This window comes from Triturus cristatus, chromosome 5_1 (genome assembly GCF_964204655.1).
Source record: "Triturus cristatus chromosome 5_1, aTriCri1.1, whole genome shotgun sequence".
NCBI lineage: Eukaryota > Metazoa > Chordata > Amphibia > Caudata > Salamandridae > Triturus > Triturus cristatus.
The window spans coordinates 716790156-716812625 of NC_140587.1; the positions used below are offsets into that span (position 1 = coordinate 716790156).

General features: G+C 43.3%; 1 protein-coding gene across 1 annotated transcript in view; it reads left to right on the forward strand.

Annotated features, from left to right (window-relative positions):
* Positions 1 to 22470, forward strand: part of LOC146831406 (beta-1,4-galactosyltransferase 6-like) — a 211954-nt gene that overhangs the window by 176494 nt on the left and 12990 nt on the right. Inside the window, exon 6 of the mRNA XM_085605707.1 lies at positions 8215 to 8402. Coding sequence (XP_085461833.1) covers positions 8215 to 8402 — 188 coding nt within the window. The remainder of the gene's footprint in view (positions 1 to 8214; positions 8403 to 22470) is intronic.

Genomic DNA, 22470 nt, shown 5'->3' on the forward strand with positions numbered 1-22470 from the left:
AGGACTGTACAACTTTGAACACTTGTTTGCTGGATTGTTCTGCCTGCCTAATCGAGTCCGCATAGAAGTGTTTTTTATTATTCCTAATAGCTTTCCGGAATTTTTTTAATGCATCCTTATATATAGCTTTTCCTACTGGATCGTACTTTTCTCTCCAAAGTCTTTCCAGTTTTTTACAGGCCGCTTTCTCCTCTCTAAGTTCCTGCGTAAACCAGGGAGCTGAGGGGGCTTGTCTTTTAGATAGGGCACGAGAGGCCGGGGCGATAGAGGATACCATTCCTCCTATCCATTCATTAAGGAGCACTGCGTCCCTATTGGGATTATTTGTCAGGAGGGGAGTGGTACTCGCCAGTGCCGGGAGCATAACCTCGGGGGTCAGTTTGTTCCATTGTCTTTTCATAAAGTAGCGCTTACTGGGCACCTTAGTATCACTACGGAAGTCCAAGGTGATTGTGATAAGTGAATGATCTGACCATATCAGAGGGAGAGGTTTTTCAGGTCGCACGTCCTTAATGTTGGTAAAGATAAGATCAATCGTATGGCCCCCAGTATGTGTGGGGCCCTCATTGATCAGTCTAAGGCCGGCCGCATCTAACGTTGTTCGGAGTGTCTCTGCCAAGACACAATCTACTTTATCCATATGGATATTAAAATCACCCACCACAAGAAAAAGGGGATGAAGAAGTGAACTCTGTACTATTGTATCTAATAGGGAAGTGAGGATGAAGTCTGCGCTGGCCGGGGGACGATAAATCACTAGCCCTGCTAGTGAGAGCTGAGGGCTCACTTGAAAGCAAAAGTGGAGACCTTCCATACCTTGAATCGTCGTGGCAGCCGAGGATGTCAGTACTATGTGCTCTTTAAAAATGATTGCTACGCCTCCGCCTCTTTTTGTCCCAGGCCGGTTGGCGAGGCATATTTTGAATCCCAGAGGGATAGCCAAAGCGGTAGAGGACAGGCTGTCCTCTTTGATCCATGTTTCAGTTAGGAACAGGATATCCCAGATCTGTTCTTCTAGTAAGATCCAGATCTCATCAGTGTGTTTGACAAGGGATCTACAGTTGAGTAGACCCGCTTTGATGTGGGTTTGAGGGGGGGTTTTAAGGATGGGCTGTATTGCGGGGGCGGCGTTGTCGAATGTTATCCCACAGTTGTTGCAGGTTAGGGCGGGGTCAGGAGTTGCTGGATCTATAGAGTGGGGGCAGCAGTTGGATGGTGGGTTGAATACCTTTAGGTCCTCACCGGACCATACTGTCCGTCCGCCGGATGTACCGTTTTTGGCAGCATGTCTGGCCCCGGCCGCGGTCTGGTCGCGGACGGGCGCAGACGGGCTTGCCTTAGGCGCGCCTTCGGCGCGCAAACGGCGCTCCCGCTGCGCTCGTCCGCTGCGCTTCCTAGCGAGACACATAATTTATGACTGAAGTGGAGGGCGTCACGGGGGCGTGGCCAGCTGAGGTGGGCGTGTCCGATGACGCGCCTCGCCCTCGGAGTGGCGGTTGTCAGGGGAAACGTTGCAGCGTTACAACACGCTGTTCAGGCGAGATCGAGCAAGTTTTTAAAAAGGTATTTCTACAGGGTATCACACACAAAAGTTAAAACAATAGTTAAAACAGTGGCAGCACACTCCCGGCTTCCGCCTCAGGAGACTCTAGGATACGTGGGAGTCGCGCTTTTGAGCTGCGCGCTCTTTTGTAGTCAGGGAGGGGGCGTGGCCAGCTGAGGTGGGCGTGTCCAATGACGCGCCTCGCCCTCGGAGTGGCGGTTGTCAGGGGAAACGTTGCAGCGTTACAACACGCTGTTCAGGCGAGATCGAGCAAGTTTTTAAAAAGGTATTTCTACAGGGTATCACACACAAAAGTTAAAACAATAGTTAAAACAGTGGCAGCACACTCCCGGCTTCCGCCTCAGGAGACTCTAGGATACGTGGGCTACATTATATAGCCACATTTGCTTTTAAAGACCGGTTTTGAGTTTGAACTGAATGCATAGCTTTTAAAGTCTTCTTTCACCAGATCGTGGTGATTATAACTGCGTTACATGTATTTCCGTGGGACTGTGGTGAACCTATAGATGAGTGTACCAACAGGCGTCTCCTGGTGTCCCAGCTCTGACATTTGTCACATTCCTCCTGCAGTATTTTCACTCACACCTGGCAATTAACTAATATTGCCGCAGGCTGACAAGGAAAAGAGTCCATTACGTCAGTGCTCCTCAGAGGTGGGAAACCTGGCAGGTCATGTGTGATACTACTCTCAGTCCGCCTCTCATCGGCAGCTCGCCTCCTGAGACACAGGTTGGTTGAGTGAAACTCACCCGAGGGTTTCGGGAACCTTGTGCCTCTCTGGGAAAGCCTGGGAGGCCCAGGGCACCTCCCACTGTGAGTTACCTCAAGTGCTTTCTGCATGAAGGCTTTTATCAGGGTTGCCTGGAATAAAATTGAGCTCTTAGCTTCTGCCTCTTGCCCCTTCAACTGCTGACTCTTTTCAGTCTCCTACTCCAAGCTGACGCACATTCTCCTCTCGGCACCATCAGTCTCTTGATAACATCACAGCTGCTTCAGCATTGTCTCACTCTCGAACTGTCTGCACAACTGTAGCCATCTTTCAAACAGACCAGTACAAAAAGAAGAAAAGAAACGCATACAATTCCTATTGGCAAACAAACCCCAACTCTGCAATAAATACAGTTCAGACGAAACCCTGGCACACTGCTGGTGCAGGAGCAGCAGCATTACTCCTCACGTGACCGTTAACTACCTTGTAAGCACCAGAAGCTTTACCCCAACAAAGGTTACACGCGCAGCCTAATTTGTAATTGTGTTTATTGTGGAACTCTTATAATTAAAACCGTTTCAGTTCATCCTGAAGCCCTTGCAATTTTATTTCTTTTTGAATTATGCGATCTCTTCCTTCTGGTGTTATATAGTTCTATTGCCCCTCTTGTCTTTTGTGTAAGTACAGTTTTACCCCTAGAAACATATTTATTTTGCCTTCATTTGTCTCCTTCTAGATTACAGAAGGGCGTCTGTACTGTTTGTTCAACAATTACGTTATTGTTTCTGTTTTGCATGGCTGTGTGTGCATGTTAAATAATAACCTCGCCCCTAATGCATGATATCTTTAAAAAAAATGTTTTTTACCTAGAAGATTGATTTCAATAAAATTGCCTGGCAAAGCTCTGGCTCATGCAAAAGGGCTGGGAGCTCTCTCCACTTAAATTGTTGGTAGACATTTAATTGCCACTTGCAGAGCATAATTTCCGCCCCGCCTCACTCACACAAGTGACCCCACCCCTTTCGCTTCCTGGACTACCAGAGCACACACTTTTTTCCTCTGTGACTAGTTTTTATTATGTAATGCATCTGTGCAGAAAGGTCATCCAGGGTTGTCTTCTGTTTCCTGGCAGACTCTTGTCTCCCATTAGACGTCATACCTGTGAGCCCACATTAAGTGCTCCTTTCATTTTTGTTGCTCTACCAGCAGAGCACACACGTCTGATGGACAAGGGCAGTATCCTATGTGGAGACTGATTGTTGGTCTTTGTTGGGTTTCTAGTGGTCTTTTATGTATATCCACAGGACAGTAGTCTGCATACTTTGTCCATGCTAAGTCTGTTACTTTTACCCCATTCTGGGCTCATTCACTTCACCTTGCATCTATGTCATGCGGTTGTGGAATCCTTGTGCATGTTGTTGCATATTATATGGCTAGAAATGCATGTTCTTTGTGGATAGTGACCTTCACGAGGGGATTACTACTGCAGTAACTTCCATTTTGCTGTTGTGGACGCAGTGTACCATAATCTAATCTCGCACAACCCATCAGTTCACTGGGGGACTTATCGAATCAAATCTTTGTGAAGGCTTTACCAAGCCTGAAAAAGAAGATTTCTCTTGGGCGTGGCAAATGAGGAGTGGTATGAACTTGTGTGGCTTTGATTGGTGCAAGAAGGTGTGGTGATTAGTGAAATCAAAAGTTATAGCTCTGAGAATAAAACCCAAAGGAAATCTTCTTATTTTTAGCGACGTTTGAACTCTTCCCCCCCCCCTCCCCCCCCGCCCCCCGTTTAATGTTATTTGCATGTATTCCACAGCTAGGCTAACTGTTATCGATCAGGGGCATGAAAGAAAATTATATATTCCTATGAAGAAGTGTACTATGTCCTGACCAAGAATTAACTAGAGATTAATGAATCAGCCTTTGGCAAAATCTTCTTGTCACTTATGACTTATTATACATATTAATTAAAAATTTGAATATCAAGTACAACACTTGGATTCAGTGGACTTCGAGACAGCATAGGTTTTATCTTTGGTGTTTAAACAGTATTCCCTTGTTAATGCACATAGTCTGTCTCTTGATTTCACAAAAGCCAAACACCGTACAAAATTCTTCCAAAAGTGATTTTTGCTAAGTGATATATGCTATTTTCACATTACTCCTGTTCAACTACTGATGTAGCGGACAAGCAAAATTCTACTAAAATAAATATTTTGCAGGTTAAGAATTGTTTGCTATTAGCTACATTTTATTACTTTTTCTAAAATGATAAACGTGATTTGGGGTTGCGGACTGTATTGAATCTTGGTATTGAGAAATGTTAATGCTTATATATGTTATAGAAATTATAAGAATGTACATCACTGTTTTAAGTAATTAAAATTTCTTTTTTTGTCTCCATAATTTGCAATGTGTATAAAATTTAGATAAGAATTTATTTCTTAGAAAATAGTATTTCCGATTCTAGGAAAAAAACTTCCCTACTAAAATAAATACTTTGCAGGCAATGCCAGTAGGTCTGTGTTGGTCAATCTGCCACCCCGGCATTGCCCGGTGGACCCCAGCCTTGGGCACTGCTCTAAGAGCATGATGGACTAGCTTGTCCTAATAGCATCTCTATACCCCTTTCAGTTGCAGCCTCCTATGGTGTGAGCATAGATGCCCTTTGCCTCCTGCTATCCCCTTGCACTGTACTTACGACCAATGGCCTTCGAGGAAAGTCATAAACTTTAAAAAAACAATTATTTATTTTTGCAAGTGGAGCTGACACCTTTTAAAAAGGCATCTCTGTGCCCCCTTCTGACCCTGTTATCAAAAATCGCAGGAGTAGCCCGTAGACCCAAGTGGATTGGGGTGTCTAATATTTAGATACTAAGTGATACCCTATCGGACACTGTTATAACATACTTCAAAATTTGTCAGTACCTACTAAGGGCCCCATTACGATCCCCCCCCCACCACCGTAAAGGATAACGGGATCGACCACCAGAGGTGCGGCAGTCCCGCAGGGACAATTAGGATGCGACCGCCACCCTGGCGGTCACATCCCCCATCTCATCGTAAGCAGCACCCGCCGAAATGTAAAAGTTGCATGTTGTGCATTGACATGCACAACATGACAGGCACCGCACGGTGCCTGCCACCTTGTGCATGCCAATGAAGGGGGGTAACATGGGTACCCCCAAGTGCATGCCCCCCCCAACACCCCCAGGGCCCGCTACAGGCCCCCAAAGCCCTCATGCCTTTCCATGGCGGCATCGCCACCATGGAATGGAGCAAATCCGCACACATCATATGGCAGGCTGTGCCTGCTAGGCACTTCCACCATATTATGGCCCAGGACCGCACGCCAGGCAATCGTAACGATCGCCTGCCCGTGTAATAGCGGCAGACGGTATTTCTGTCCACCGCATTACCCCCCGCCATTGTAATATGGCAGGGGGTAAATAGAGGGTGGGCGGGGAAAGATGTTGGGCGGATCCGGCGGTGGCGATCTGCCAGACATCATAATGGCTCCCTAAGTGTTTTCTATAATGCTCCGAAAGGATCAACAAATGAAAAACATGCAAGGTATGTCCAAAAATGTTATATCCCACAAAAAACGGGATTCTAGAAATCATTTATTGTCAAATGCAGTAAATATCATCATAAAATCAGTAAAGTGCTCAGCGAAGTGTGTGCGCACAAACCGTGCTCAGAAAATTCAAGCAAATGGCTGCAGAAAAACTGAAAAGTGATCACAATAACTGTAAAACGGGGTAGAGTCCCACTCTTAGTGTACACTTTCTAGAAAATGAAGCTCAGTCTAGTCAAGTTCCAGTCCCAAAAAGGGTCAATCAATGAGTGTCCCCCTCAACCTCAGGACCAGAAAGATGCAAACTTAGCAGAACCAATTCCGGATTCATAGTATCTCTATAGAGAGGTACTTAAACCTTCAGTTGGCCCAAAATGGATCCTCCCAGTAATCTGTCAGTGGGCGAACTATAAACAAAATGTCAATCAGCATCGAAAGAGGTGCCAAGATCTTCCCCCATGCAGTTGATCAATCAGGCTGCGATCCTGCTGACTATGTAAAGGAAGCAAGAAAGACAGAAGAGCGAGTGATTAGAGGGTAAAGACTTTGAAGTAAATGGTGGGGTAGGAAGAGCAGGAAGAGGATACTACAATGAGACGAGAGAGATCGAGAGACAAAAGCAGGATGTGCGAGTAAGAAAGACCGATGGAGGGTTTGAGAGAGGTGCAATAAAGAGACCGGTTAGAAAGAAAGCAAAAGAAGTGGGGAGCTGGACAGATGATAAAGTGATGGATGAAAGAATTGAGACAGTTGAAAGAGTAGTGAGAAAGTGACTGAGCTGAATGGGAGACATAGTGGTTAAACAGTTTAGAGAGTGACGGAGGCAGTTTGGAAAAAACAGCTGAGGGACAGGTGGTACAGGAAATGGGAGTGATGTAGAGGTGATTGTACTACTGATTTAGAGACAGGTGAGAAAGAGACAGACCGGGAAACAGGAGGTGAAAGAGTCCGAACAGGTGAGAATCAGTTGAGGGGGAATATATGTGAGATATAGAGCGATTCGGGAGGAGGGCACAGTTGACTTTGAGGAAGGGACAAACCGGTGAAAAAGACTAGATATAAATAAGACAAACTGTTAAACAGTCAATGGGTTAAAGGTCATATGTCGTCACATTCTGCGCGGTCAGTGTGGTCGAAGGACATCTGATGTAGTTTTTGCTACCCCTGGCATTTTGGTGAATCTACTTCCATGAGTGAGGCTGGTTAGAATATTTTTACCAGTGGCTGATCCCGGTTTCCGGTCTTGCCCAGCAGTCTGAGGTCACAGTCATCAAATCATTCTTCAGTGCAGTATGTCCTGCAACTTTAGCCACATGTCTTCTGGAGGGAACTAGAAGTCACTAGCATGCCCTGCTCCCACCACTCTAATCCTTCAGACAGTGAACAGCATGCTTCCCCGTCTGTGAAGGGCAAGACCCGAAACCCCTCCATCCCGCTCACAGCAGTGCTCCTCGATGAGCAATGACGAAGTTCATTACAGACGGAGCGACTGAAATAGTGCAGCATTGTAGGAACAAAATGTGTGCCTGCCTCGACTAAATCATACAGCAAGAAAAAGGCAAATGCGGTTTTGGTTAGAGAGAGAGAGGGATTGTCTGTCATGCTAGACCGAGCACAAGGAAGGAGGGGGGCCTTTTGGTACATGCAGAGAGTCCTTCCTATTAAGAAATTAATGATAAATTGTTTGCACATTCTCTGTCATACCGTGCGGCGATGACCCGCCAATAAACCTAGTTATTGGTACAAAACAGATTGCAGTTTTTTTACATAATCAATTACGGCAGTACGAGAACGGCAAATTTTGATAAAACATATGCAACAGTAATCAATGATATTGTCAAGTACTGAAGCATCAAGATCATAATATCTTGTGTTTCTCATGTTATAAAACATATACCGTCTGATAGGCGCGCAACACAACTTTCACAAGCACATTTCTTTTGCTAAAGATCTGCAAACCTTAACTCTGTTTTGAAACCCATCTTTTGGAGCACAGTGCTTGGCTTTTGGCGTATAGGTGCATTCCTTTGTAATGAGAAACTGTCCTGCGCAATGGCATTGTACATTATGTATTTATTGTGTACATCGGAAGACTCACAAGCGAACACTTGGCATGTAAACTATGTGAAAGGGAAGGAAGGAATCCAAATGTAGCAATTTATAAAAGTAAAATAATTTCTTTAAACTAAGCTAGCTTGATGTTAGGAGAATATCTGCTTTAAGACTATCGCAGTTTGATTTACAAATAAATCACAAAATACACGATTGCGGAAAGTCATTGCTTTTAATTTCAATGTAAAGTTTCATACACTTATCATTTTAAAGATATCTGAAAGCGTTACCTTTTTTATTCTCCTTTAGGCTGGAACACAGACATTTAACCGAGCAATGCTCTTTAATGTTGGCTTTAAAGAGGCAATGAAAGATCGAAAGTGGGACTGTGTAATTTTTCATGACGTGGACCACATACCTGAAAATGATCGAAATTACTACGGATGCGGCGAGATGCCCCGTCATTTTGCAGCTAAACTAGACAAATATATGTACATGTAAGTAAATGGCTTTCATTACTCAGTTGTTTAACCCTTTGTGTTTTTTGTTTTTTTAGATTGAAAATTAGCTTTGTACTCCATTGTAAAGAACTATGGAAGGCAGTGTCGTCAGCGGTTTCCCCTTCATATGATTTATTATTGTGCACTATGTGGACAATGGGAATAGTTTGCCTCCTTGTCCCAAAAAGAATATAGATCCAGAAACTAATCAGCTGGCACTTTGTGTTCGCTGACGAAAGTTTGTGCTGCAGACCTTTTCAAAGTAATTTTTAGACGTAGACCTTTTTATCACTTGCTTGAATCTGACCGTGATCACCTTGATTCAGCACCCGATACTCAAAATGTCACCAGAACGGGTCTTTTTTTTATTTTCTTGCATTTAGCTCATTTCCCATTGTCAGGCTGGGAATCCCTGGTAAACCCAAATATCAGTAAGCCGGGTCAAAATGGCCATAGGCCTCGGCAACAGTGTTTTAAGTAGCACATCCACCTCGTTTTAAGTAACCCATCCACCTCGTTTTAAGTAACCCAAACTTCACCATCACCAGTCAGGTGGAGATGCCGTGCTCCACTACTCCCCCCTCCCCCCCCCCCCCCTGGTGACACAAGAACTGATTTCTACTGCATGTCATGTATGTGACGAGCTCTGCTCCAACCAGCCAGCCCTATCTTCAGCTTTCATCATAAGTTGTTTTGGGGAAATTTCTGAGATTTTCACCACATCAGTGGCCCAGGGAGGCGCTCACTTAGCATTAACTGGCACCATGACTTACGAAATGCCGCCCATTGCCACTATAAGTCATATCTGTAATGTTATTCATATAAAAGTAAAAGACTGTCCCTGTTGACTGACTGATACATTTCAAATTTGCTACAGTCATCAATAAAGTTTGTTATAAAAAAAAACTGGCACCATGACTGTAAAGCAGAAGGTCTTTCTTCAAGTCCTGCCCAGGCCAAAATACGATTTAGACTGTTGATCCTTATGCCCGGTATATTATCCTGCACAGCAAATATCTTGATGTGACATTTGTAAAACATTTCCCTCACACTGTAATAGGCAGGAAGAGGAGTTCATTTCTTTCTGTGACGGAAAGCAAGAAAATGTCCCCTTCCAAAGAGTGGCCCCTCCTGTCCCTCCTCTGGGATGAATCTGTGAAAATTGCACCACCAGGCATTTCTGCGAAGGCGGTTCAAAAACTGAGCCCTCTGATAGCTTCTGAGCTAGAAGCCCACAACGCCTGCCAACATGAAGCTACAGCAACTGCTTTTAGCGCCACAGCGACGACCTGGTCCCAGTATCGGACCAGATGACCTGGTCCCAGTATCGGACCAGTGCTCTATCGCGGTTGGCCTGAACTTCTGATGTTTCCTGGTATAGTGCAACCAGATGACTGCAAGTTGCACTTTGTGCTTTTAGACAATATTTTCACTAAAAACTTTGAAATTGAATATCTCCTGTGTTAATGTTTGGGTTTTTGTTGTTCTGGTATAATTTTATTTATTAAAATGTACTCTATTGTTCTAGATTGGTTTGGGTATTTTTGTTTTGTTTTGTTTTTATTACTATTTTTGTCCTTCATAAATACTTTATCAATTGCCTCGAAGTTAATCCTGACGACTTTGGTGCCAAGCTACCAGAGGGATAAGCACAGGTTCATTTTGTGACATTTGTGCTTCACCCTGACCAGGATTGTGGTTAGGGCCGGGCTGAGAACCAAAACTGCTTGGCCGGCCCCCATGGGAGGTGCGGCCAAATTGTTTGTTAGTGCCGGTTTCGGACGATTTTGTTAGTGGGCCCACATATTGCCGGCCCACAGTAACAAAAACAGCCCCCCAGGGGCCTAAAAACGGCCCCCACCCTGGTGGCCCACCGTGGAAACGCCCAGTGCCCGCTATGGCCAGTCCGGCCCCGATTGTGGTTATCTGAGTGGGGCTTCCACCCCACTCAACCAATAACCCATTTTCTATCAATCACAATTAACTTTTGTAAAAAACAATACAAAACACATTTATGATTGCATAATTAATGCTTGTAACCAATATATGCCTAGCCATAGAACAAGTAGTTGAGGGTGAGGATGGAGGCTTATAGAGCAAGGGGTCTGCTGTGTAGAATCATTGCATTTTCCAAATAAATTGCTCAACAACATCTATGATGCTTAGAGGCTGAATCACTTGCAGTAAAGCTGCGGTGCATGCAAGCAGTCATAGAGTCAACACTTTATAACCCCCACTTTCATATACATTGAATTCTACCAGGAAATTACCTAAACAAATGTCATTTATTGCACCAGTTCCGTGGGATGCTGTCAACACCAATTAGAATGAGGATGTGAATTTTTATTTTCATCATGGGTAAGAGTGGCCACTTTTGGCCCTAACGTTGTAATGAAGTAGATCAGCAACCAGATACCTTTATTAATTTGCACTCTGGCTATGTTTTGCACCTAATTCTCTTGGCCGCTCCACTAAATGTTTGGCAATTCCTAAAAACGGCTGAATAAATGGTGCAAAGTGTGTGCCAAATTCTCGCTTTCCATGCCAGCAGGGACACCCGATCTTTAATGGGCTAATTTAGCTGATGAACAAAACTTTAAGTAGCATAAATGCTCCTGGTTGTGAGATACTGGCGTAGGTTATTTACAGGGAATCACACATGCTGCAACAGCCTCCCACTGATTGCTCTTTAGATAATCCAGCACCTCCGAAGTCCTCCGAAAATATCTGACATAGTGTGTTTATTAAAAAGAAGGCCTGTTCAGGTTGATTCTGGAATGTTTCAGTTCACACTGGGCTGCTCTTCATATTTTGCAGTCTAAGTTGTCGCGAGGACTCTGTATGAATTCTTCGTTATAGCCCTATTGTGCATTAGTATCAAACAGGCCTTAAAATTTCAGTTGACCTGTCAGACTTAAGTGTCATAAATTTAAGTAAATCAACACAGTGACTCGACCTACAGTTCCGTCATAATTCTTTTCCATATTTCAATAAATGAAATCTTGTGTTACATGTGTGAGTGTTGGGACATTGCTTTTGAAAGGGTTGTAGTCCTATATATCAACTAGAAAAATATAGACTATCAAAAATATTGAGGCCAAAAGATCTACTGTAAGAATATCGATTTTCAATACATGCTATTGAAAAGACAAAAATATCCAATACATTATCAAAATAGAAAAATAAAGAACGTTTTTAGAAAATTGACCAGCAAAAAGAGTACATTAATATAGAAAATGAAATTGGCATTAGAATGATATAAACTATCTACTACAAAATAGTGTGGCAAATATTGATAGTATAATTAAAAAAATATGTATTTAATCTACACAATATTTACTGATTTTCCAGTAATTAATACAATAAATGTCTAAAAACTGTCTTTTTTTTTTTAAACATCAAAATCTGAATATATATTAAATCTCTGCATAATAAAAAAATGGAAATGTGTTTTTAGGAACTAAATTAAAAAAACAATCAATTATAAAATAAATTTAATTTTAAATCAGTTTATTCATGCAACATAAATGTTTCAAAGTGCATTTTAATAAAAAAATATATTTAAAAAAATCTAATAAATGCAAATATTTATTTTTTAATACATGTAGTTTTAGAACAAACATGCATTATTCTCAAAACATACATTTAATATCCATTCAGCCAATAAAAATAGTGTAGTTTATTAAATATCAAACCTTTAATTATTTAATAAATAACAAACATCGCAAAAAGTACTCAAGTCCAGGATCAACAAAAAACACCCAAAATGACGTTTTAGCAATCTCCATCATATAAATTCCGAATTATAATTCTAAAAAACATTTTTGAAAAATTGTATTTATTAATGTGAATGGGCTTTTTTTCCACCTTCAGTCCTACAAACATTGAGGAAGTGCATATGTGTGTGTCATATTTACTATTCTGACCACAGTCCTATGAACATGGGCGAAAATATATATAATTTAGAGGAACCATATTTACTATTCTTACTCCGACCTTACAAACATTAGGAAAAGTGTATACATTTGAATGAGTCAAATTTACTATTTCAACTCCAGTCGCACTAACATTGGCAAAAGGTCATATGTTGAACAAGGGCATATTTAAAAATCTAAATCCAATCCTTCCACCGTTGGGGTAAATCTCTATATTTAGGGGTGTCAAATTTTCTGTTCTAAATCCAGTGCTGCTATTATTTTTCTAACTCAAGTCCCAGTAGCATTGGGAAAAATGTGTATGTTTGGAGGGTGAATGGGTAGGTCAGATTTACTATTACAACTCCAACTGTACAATCATTGAAGACAGCTCATGTATTTAGTGTGATATGACATGGATGAGGGATTTATATTACTGGATCCCTAAGGCCCAATTTCATTGAAGGGCAAGAAGCTTTTGTGTCAGTTTCTCTCTGATGGATAGCTAGCCATGCATTACAGGGAAAGCTTGGACGTGCCCGTCCCCCGAGTTTCAGACACACTAGGCTGAGAGCACTGGAGAAGCTTCACATAATGGAGCCGGAAAACACAGTTTCCCTACAACACTATTCCTGATCAGAGGCTGGGGTCACTTCATGGCTGTATGGCTTCCTGCTGTGAGCCCTTCGATCTCCCTGGACCACTTGTAATTGTCATTTCTTTGAGTCATCTTCACGGCAGCAGCGGCCGTCGCAGGTAAGGGCGGAGGGGAGGGGCAGGGCATGGGCTGGGCGAGATAGGGGAAGAAGTCGACAGACGACTGAACAGGTCAAATTAAATAAAAATAAACCTATTCAGTCTGTCGACTTCCCCACCAGCCCTGTCCCCACCACCGCCCCACTGCACTTATCTGCCCTGGCCGCGACAGCTTCCAGAGCGCTTTTTCTCCTCCTTAGGTAAGTGTTGAGGCTGTTGTTTTAAGGGCCCATATTGACCTTTGTCGTTTCGAGCAAGTCCGTCCCTGGAACTTACTGCAGATGTGCTGTCATTGCACCATTCGGTACATGTTGCACCAGGTGGTGGGGCACTGGGAGGTATTTAAAATAGCAGTGCAGCACTCTTGTGAATGTTTCGGGCACAGATGGATAGGCCTCATTGGTTCTGCACCATTAAACAAACACTTGTTGCTGCTTCCGATGGGGTAGCACACATTCATACAGACCTGCCGGTGTATCTATTAACACGCCCCCGGTTTTCCACCTACTTGCAGCGCTGCACACTGGTTTCTGGTAATGTAAGGAAGCAGAAGTAAGCAACAGGTGGTGCTCGGATGATGCAAGCCTGGAGCCAAGTCAAATAAGTGTGTCTTGTGGTGCAACAGGCAAACCTGTGAGTGCTAGTAGCCCACATGATGTAAGCCAGTTAGATAGTGCAGACTGTCAATGCACCTGCTGTGGACATCTGACTTCTGTATCCCCTCCTACCGCCCATTCACTGCCCTAGAATCTCCCCCTCCCTCCTCACGGGTTATCCTTATGGCCCGGTTTCTACTGGAACATCCATGACAATACAGCAATGTTCAACATGTAAGATTGTTCTGTGAGGTAATGCGCTAACTACCACCCTTAACATGAGTGCCTAGCGCCTCCTCCCTCAGCAATGGAGTTTACAGAATCACCGTGTATGTTACAGGGAAATATAACTGCAGGGGCAAGCTATAAAAGAGAAGACCCTCATAAGTTGTGCGGTTGCTTTGCCTGTGAATGTGTGGTGTGCAAACATCAGCTTTAGAAATCTGGAGGTTCGCTCCGAAAGATATCCCGAGCCAAGGCACATGCATGTCTAACATAATATAAATGAGAATCTGGTACATGTCCCATTCTTCCCCTGCCCACCCCATCCCCTAAATCCCCCCCCCCACATGTCTGCAAAAAATATCCCTGAAGTTGCCATTCACATGCTGCATGCTTAAATGGGGTATAATTGCTCAAATACGTTAGATGAACCGTTGATGGATTAATGCCCCTGCTACAGATGTCTAGGGCAGATGTGGCATAGCTCATAGCTTTCACACTCTTCAGCCAAAGTCTCTAAAAAGTTATTCTGCGCGTGCCCGTCATGTGCTGTCTCCTCATTCTCCTTGGCGCCCACGGGTACCCAGGGGCAATAACGAAACTTTGAATGTGCAGTCCCCAGCAAAGCATGAAAAGATGGTTAATGCTCCTCTTAAAATAATAATTGTGCATTCTGCAGGTCACAGCCCAGATCTGAATAGGTGTAATACTGAGTCACATAATGCTGTTACCAATTGCATTCAGCACCCAGAAGCCATAAGACTTCCATCGAGCGATACGTTATTTTTCAAACCTGCCTTTCTTTGAGCAGCTAATTTGTATTTATGTAAATAAAATACTTTTAAGCCCCTAGTAGAAGACCGCAATGAGAACTAAGCCTGTGCAAGCTTATGTAGGCATATCATACAGACCTCAAGGAGCCGTATGATGTAATGCGGTGCATTTTCCTTGTTAGTGCCAGGGACATCTTTCAAAAGGTGTGCTCTGCGCGAACAAGGAGAGTGCGCCATATTACATTGAATCTGTTGCCCCCAGGGCACCGCGAACTTGTGCTGCTCTGGGTACAGCACAATCAAGTGAAATATGGAGCGGATTTGAAGGAGCCGCTCCGTATTTCACTGTGCAGGCAACAACCTGTCTGCAGTTTTAAGGGGGATTAGAGATACCCTTGCAGGTGCGTGCAGTGAGTGACTGCACCTTTCTGCAAGGGGGATGGCTGGAGGGGGGTCCATAGGGCCCACTTTCCTCCTACAAGAGGGCTGCTATCAGGGGGTGCACTATGCACTCACGTCGGTTATACGGCGCGAATGCAGAGGCAAAGTGATTCCCTCATTTGCATAAATGTAAATGTAAATTTGATACTTGTATAGCGCACTACTCACCCGCAAGGGTCTCAAGGCGCTTGTACGAATACCGCTGTGGAACCCATCCTGGCTTTCCCTGTGAGGCGTCCACTCCTGGGCACCCCCAAGGTGGAGGCCAGGCATCCTTAGCGTTGTGGGGGCCGTTGTGGAGATTAAGCAAGCTATTGCCCAGAGTTGCAGAGTGGGCCTCCATGATTGGAATAGGCACCGAGGCGAGAATTATCAGGTCCGTGGATTTTTTAAGCCCAAAACCCGCCGAGGCAGGGAATTGAACCCTGGTCCCGGGCTAGACCTCTGCATCAGGGTCTGCCGCTCTAATCATTGAGCCACACTTCTCCACGATGCCCATGCCCCCATGCAAATGAGGGTACATCCTCTGGGGCTGCACTATCTGTATGACAGAAAGGGCCGCACAAGCATCTCCGGCCCCTTCTGTAATACAAAGGTGTCGCAGGGGCATGCAAAGCGAGCGCACATGCCTGTTGCACCCCCAGAGCACTTCCTATAGTTCGCTGCAGAGTGCGCATTTTCCTCTGTATTCTTCCCCAGTTACTTAGTATAAGGTACGCCTGTAGGGGGTGTATGTGTACACTGCCCCAAACACTGGCTGAAAACCCCTAGCACAACCAAGTGGTTTCATGCATCTTGTGCAGCTTTCTGTGTACATGTAGCTCCCCAGTTCAAATGATTACTATTCGCCATCTTCATAATTGAAGCCTTCGACCTAGATTCTTAAATTCCCTGGTCGCAGAGAATATTCCATCAGAGTTCAGACTGTACCCAGCTACATCACCAGCTGTTGCCAGCTTTACAGGCAAGTGTTTCTGCTGCCATTTTTCCCCAAACCAGTTCTAGGCAATGGTATGCTCTCTGAATCTGCCATTAGCTTTGCGGCAGTAAAGGGTGTGAGCTACTCCTACGGTCTCTAGACTATATACATTGCTTTATGCTCCAGTTATTGCTGTTCATGCATACTTTGTTGTGAGAAACAGGTTTGTTGTCAGTGATAGATCGATAGATAGATCGATAGATAGAGATCTATCTATCGATCTATCTATCGATCTATCTATCGATCTATCTGTCGATCTATCCCTTTGTTTTGTGTTGTGCTGAAGTAATTGGGAGGTTTGTGTTGGGGTATTGCAGACCTGTGTGCTTCAGTTTCAGAGGTACAGATTGTACCATGCGTAAGGAAGAGCACATGTAGGGGAGAACACTGCAAATATCAGGACTTTTATATTGAAAGAACATTACAAAGCCACATAACGCAAGAGGAGGAGGGTGCAGAAAATAATGCTGTTTGTACAGTGTTCTGGTGCATTTTATTGTACTGGTGACTGTGGCGGTTGATTGACTATGAAAGTGGTGAGGCATCTCAAAGCCCAAAAGTCCTCTCCAGTACCGGCCTTGTGCCTTTCCAACCGCTTCGCAGGTTTTCAAATTGAACACACACGCACACTCGCTGAGGAATAAATGCAAACATATACACACATTTGTGGCCTGACAGACCATCACATAGACATACACATGGACTCCCCAGCACACAGAGAAAAACCTTCTCGGGCTGCTAAAAAAAAAAACGTACGTGGGGCAGGCCCATGATTTCCGACTCCTGCAGCATACCAAAGGCAGGCCCACAAGCTTTCTCCCAATCAGAAGCCAGAATAGGGGTGAGGGTATTGGTGCAGACCTTTTTGTTTCTCCATTTCAGCTTCCGATAGGCCAGAGGGGCATGTAATTGACAAGCTCTGAAACTGCACTATCTGACTTGCTGCACTGCTTGCTGTTATTTAAAAAAAATATATATTCACTGAAAAAACCATAGGTTTCACACATGTTATAGTTAGCTGTACATTTTACTGATAAAAAGCCAATGAAATTCCCCCGTTATAGTTACTGTAGGCAACTATAACTCACGCGACCGTAATCCTCTGCTGATGCTAATACTGTATTTAGACACTTATTTGCCCATGTCTTCTTCCATTAAATTTTAGCTATACATATATTACAAATATTTTTTTTTCATAAAGACACATATGTCATCAGCAGAGGATTACGGTCGCGTGAGTTATAGTTGCCTACAGTAACTATAACGGGGGAATTTCATTGGTTTTTTATCAGTAAAATGTACAGCTAACTATAACATGTGTGAAACCTATGGTTTTTTCAGTGAATTTGCAAGGTTTTTTAAATGCTAATTCCTAACTATAACGTGTGTGAAACCTATGGTTTTTTCAGTGAATTTGTACGTTTTTTTAAATGCTAACTTACTTTACGCCATCCGTGGCGTGCGCGCCCAGTTAACGCAGTTCGTTCCGTGCGCGCACGGTGCGTTTCGCGCACCGTGCGCGCACAGTGAGCACGCGGTGCGCTTTGCGCACCGCGCGCCCACTTTACGCAGTTAGTGCCATGCACGCACGGTGGTCACGCAGTGCGCTGCGCGCACCGCGTGACAACATTATGCAGGAGGGGCCATGTACACACGATGCGCTTCGCGCACCGTGCGCACATGGGGGACATATTATGCGCATCGTTGTGAAATGTTTTGTTTATTATTTTCATTCTTTTGATATGCCATGCACAAATGGTGTCCTTCGGGCACCATTTGCACATGGGGTGGGGAGAGTGTGGATAATTTTTTTTTAAAAAAAATTTTTTTACCGTACGCGTACGGTAAGCGTAATCGGCGATTTTTCGAAAAAAAAAAAAAAATTTTTTTTTTGGGCCTTGGGGGTTGCTTGGGGGCCCGTATATCACTGCTGGGTGATTGTTATCTCATTATACTGCCCCTTTACACATTTTTGGGCTTCATTTATGCTGCCCCACTCAGAGTGCGAGAGAGAAAATGGCGGCCGCCGCTTCCTGGTTTCGGCCGATTCGAATGTTTACTAACATCTAAGAGCCAATCAGAATCGCGCACGTCACCGTACGCGTACGGTAAGCGCACCGTAAGCGCACCGTAAGCTGGCTCAGATATATATATTGATTTAAAGGCTATTTTCTCAGAATCTACTGGACAGATTTACACCAAACCTACAAAAGGCACTTCCTTGACCTGAGGACTACCTCTCTGCCAAATTTCAAGTAATTCTGTTCAGCCGTTCGGGCTGTAGCTGTGTCTAAAGGTCCTATGGAAAAATGCATGGGAAAAACGCGTTTTGGGACACCCCTTTTATCTCAGCCCCCGCTTGACGAGTCCCCCCGAGACTTTCAGGGTAGGAGCGGAGCGTAGCGCCCCACCTATTTTGAAAAATTCGCGAGGATTCGTTGACCGGCGCAAAAGTTATTAAAAATAGAATGTTGGGGATTTCCTATGGAAACGTGGTCCTAACCATCACATAGACATACACATGGACTCCCCAGCACAGGCTTAGGCAGCTTAGGCAGACACAGGGCATTAGTTGCCCTGTGTCTGCCCAAGCTGTCACCAACAATAAAGAATCGAGGAAGTATCGTATCTGCGTGACCTTACTCTTGGGGGCAACTCTTTGGTTTTGGATATTTGCGGCTGTGCCCAGCCGCGAGTAAGGCCCACTGCACGGAAGCGGGCTCGAGATGTAGCAGGATTTGGCTGCATCACCTCATCGGGATTTACGCTCGAGGGGCCAGCTTTCAAAATTGTGCAGCGGAGGTGAGCAGGACTTTCAGCAAACCCACTGTGGATGTTATCAATATTGTATCACTGCACTTCACCGAGCACTCACTTGAGATAATTATCCTGACACTACCAGGTCCAGAATGCCGAAGGTTGTGGCTCCGCCCACTGGGGCTGTCCTGGGTTTAAATATGTGCAGGAACAGCAGAGTGACGTTTTGCAGATTTAAGCCACTGAGGAAAGGAACGAAGGTTCCTGAAACGCGTCTGGCGATTAACTTTGCATGAAACTAATGCCCTGTGTCTGCCTAAGCTGTCACCAACAATAAAGAATCGAGGAAGTATCGTATCTGCGCGACCTTACTCTTGGGGGCAACTCTTTGGATATATATATATATATATATATATATATATATAACACCTACTGGCGGTCGCCAGTAAGCGGCGGCCACCATTTTCTCTCTCGCACTGAGAGTGATGTTTAAAATATAAAGGACAAAAACATGTAAAGGGGCTGTTTAGACAGCTTCCACACACATAGCCATGTTGACGGAGTCCCCAAAGATCCCTCAAGGGCAAAAACGGAATTTTTATTTTTTCGCTAATTTTGCCGATTACGCGTACGGTAAAAAATTATAATAAAAAAAAAAATTATCCACAATCTCCCCACCCCGTGTGTAATTGGTCGCCGAAGGCCACTAATTGAGCATGGCTTATTATTGATATGATAAACTATAATATTTAAAAAAAAAATAATAAAAAAAAAAATTATCCACACTCTCTCCACCCCGTGTGCAAATGGTGCCCGAAGGGCACCATTTGTGCATGGCTTATAAAAACGACGAAAAATTAAAATATTACCTTTCAAAACGAAGTGCATCATATGTCCTCCATGTGCGCACGGTGCGCGAAGGGCATCGTGCGTACATGGGCCATCTAGCGTAACGTGGGCACGCGGTGCGCGTAGCGCACCGCGTGCCCACCGTGTGTGCACGGCACTAACTGCGTAAAGTGGCCGCGCGGTGCGCGAAGCGCACCGCATGCTTACTGTGCGCGCACGGTGCGCAAAGCGCACCGTGCGCGCACGGAACGAACTGCGTTAAGTGGGCGCGCACGCCACGAATGGCGTAAAGTAACTTAGCATTTAAAAAAACGTACAAATTCACTGAAAAAACCATAGGTTTCACACACGTTATAGTTAGGAATTAGCATTTAAAAAACCTTGAAAATTCACTGAAAAAACCATAGGTTTCACACATGTTATAGTTAGCGGAAATTTTACTGATAAAAAACCAATGAAATTCCCCCGTTATAGTTACTGTAGGCAACTATAACTCACGCGACCGCAATCTTCTGCTGATGACATATGTGTCTTTATGAAAAAAAAATATTTGCAATATATGTATAGCTAAAAATGTATGGAAGAAGACATGGGCAAATAAGTGTCTAAATACAGTATTAGCATCAGCAGAGGATTGCGGTCGCGTGAGTTAGTTGCCTACAGTAACTATAACAGGGGAATTTCATTGGTTTTTTATCAGTAAAATTTCCGCTAACTATAACATGTGTGAAACCTATGGTTTTTTCAGTGAATTTGCAAGGTTTTTTAAATGCTAATTCCTAACTATAACGTGTGTGAAACCTATGGTTTTTTCAGTGAATATATATATATATATATATATATATATATATATATCTATATATATCCAACCTCGGTAGTCGCTTCAACTCGAGCCGCTTAACGATGGCGGGCCGTGATGGGTTAGCGAGACCCAAATATTCCAAAATTGCATTGCCGAAAATCCATCAAGGAAAAAACGCTACACGGCACCCGATGCTTTTAAGGCAGAGTTTAATTAGGCCACACAAACTCTACGCGTTTCGGGAAACTCGGTCCCTTGATCACGAGTAAACGGACATAGTCAAATCACCACTAAGTAACAATGTATCACGTGACCTGGTTCGTAATTCAAGAACAGTGAAAGCAGACTGCACCACAAAGTAAAGACATCACCAGCGGATTCGTGTACACATAACATCAAAATGCCCCATTGCTAATAAATAGATACATTTATCTCGTAATTGTGAACGAGTTTACATTGTACAAAATGTGCCCCCATGAATTTCCATAATTAATCATGCCAATTCAATTTCTCAACTTTGTTTTTTTCGTTTTTTTTTTTTTTTTTTTTTTTTTCTCTCAACTCGATTTTTTTCTCTCGATTTTTTTTTTAAATCCAATATGAAAAAACTTTATCAACAGTCAACTAGAACCCAGTGGATTTTCACGTGCCAGTGCTGAAAAATACAATTCTGTTTGGTTTTATAGCAAAGTCAGCAATTATTCGACTTTGTGTACTAGTTCTGGACTCAGTTGAGTAAATAAAAAGACCAAAAAATACAAAAAATACCGCCCAAGTGGGCACAAAATTAACCAGGTTACCCTTTGCTCACTATGTCTGAGCAGAGGCAAGAAAAGGAAAAACAGGTGGGGTAGCCAAATACTCCAAATAATTGAGCATGGCTTATTATTGATATGATAAACCATAATATTTTAAAAAAAAAAATAATAAAAAAAAAAATTATCCACACTCTCTCCACCCCGTGTGCAAATGGTGCCCGAAGGGCACCATTTGTGCATGGCTTATAAAAACGACGAAAAATTAAAATATTACCTTTCAAAACGAAGTGCATCATATGTCCTCCATGTGCGCACGGTGCGCGAAGGGCATCGTGCGTACATGGGCCATCTAGCGTAACGTGGGCACGCTAACTGCGTAAAGTGGCCGCGCGGTGCGCGAAGCGCACCGCATGCTTACTGTGCGCGCACGGTGCGCAAAGCGCACCGTGCGCGCACGGAACGAACTGCGTTAAGTGGGCGCGCACGCCACGAATGGCGTAAAGTAACTTAGCATTTAAAAAAACGTACAAATTCACTGAAAAAAACATAGGTTTCACACACGTTATAGTTAGGAATTAGCATTTAAAAAACCTTGAAAATTCACTGAAAAAACCATAGGTTTCACACATGTTATAGTTAGCGGAAGTTTTACTGATAAAAAACCAATGAAATTCCCCCGTTATAGTTACTGTAGGCAACTATAACTCACGCGACCGCAATCTTCTGCTGATGACATATGTGTCTTTATGAAAAAAAAATATTTGTAATATATGTATAGCTAAAAATGTATGGAAGAAGACATGGGCAAATAAGTGTCTAAATACAGTATTAGCATCAGCAGAGGATTGCGGTCGCGTGAGTTAGTTGCCTACAGTAACTATAACAGGGGAATTTCATTGGTTTTTTATCAGTAAAATTTCCGCTAACTATAACATGTGTGAAACCTATGGTTTTTTCAGTCAATTTGCAAGGTTTTTTAAATGCTAATTCCTAACTATAACGTGTGTGAAACCTATGTTTTTTTCAGTGAATATATATATATAGATAGATAGATATAGATAGATAGATAGATATAGATAGATATATATAGATAGATAGATATATATAGATAGATATATATATATATATATATATATATATATAGATATAGATATAGATATAGATATAGATATATATAGATAGAATTTTTGTATTTATTTTTTACTTTTAGTTATTCCT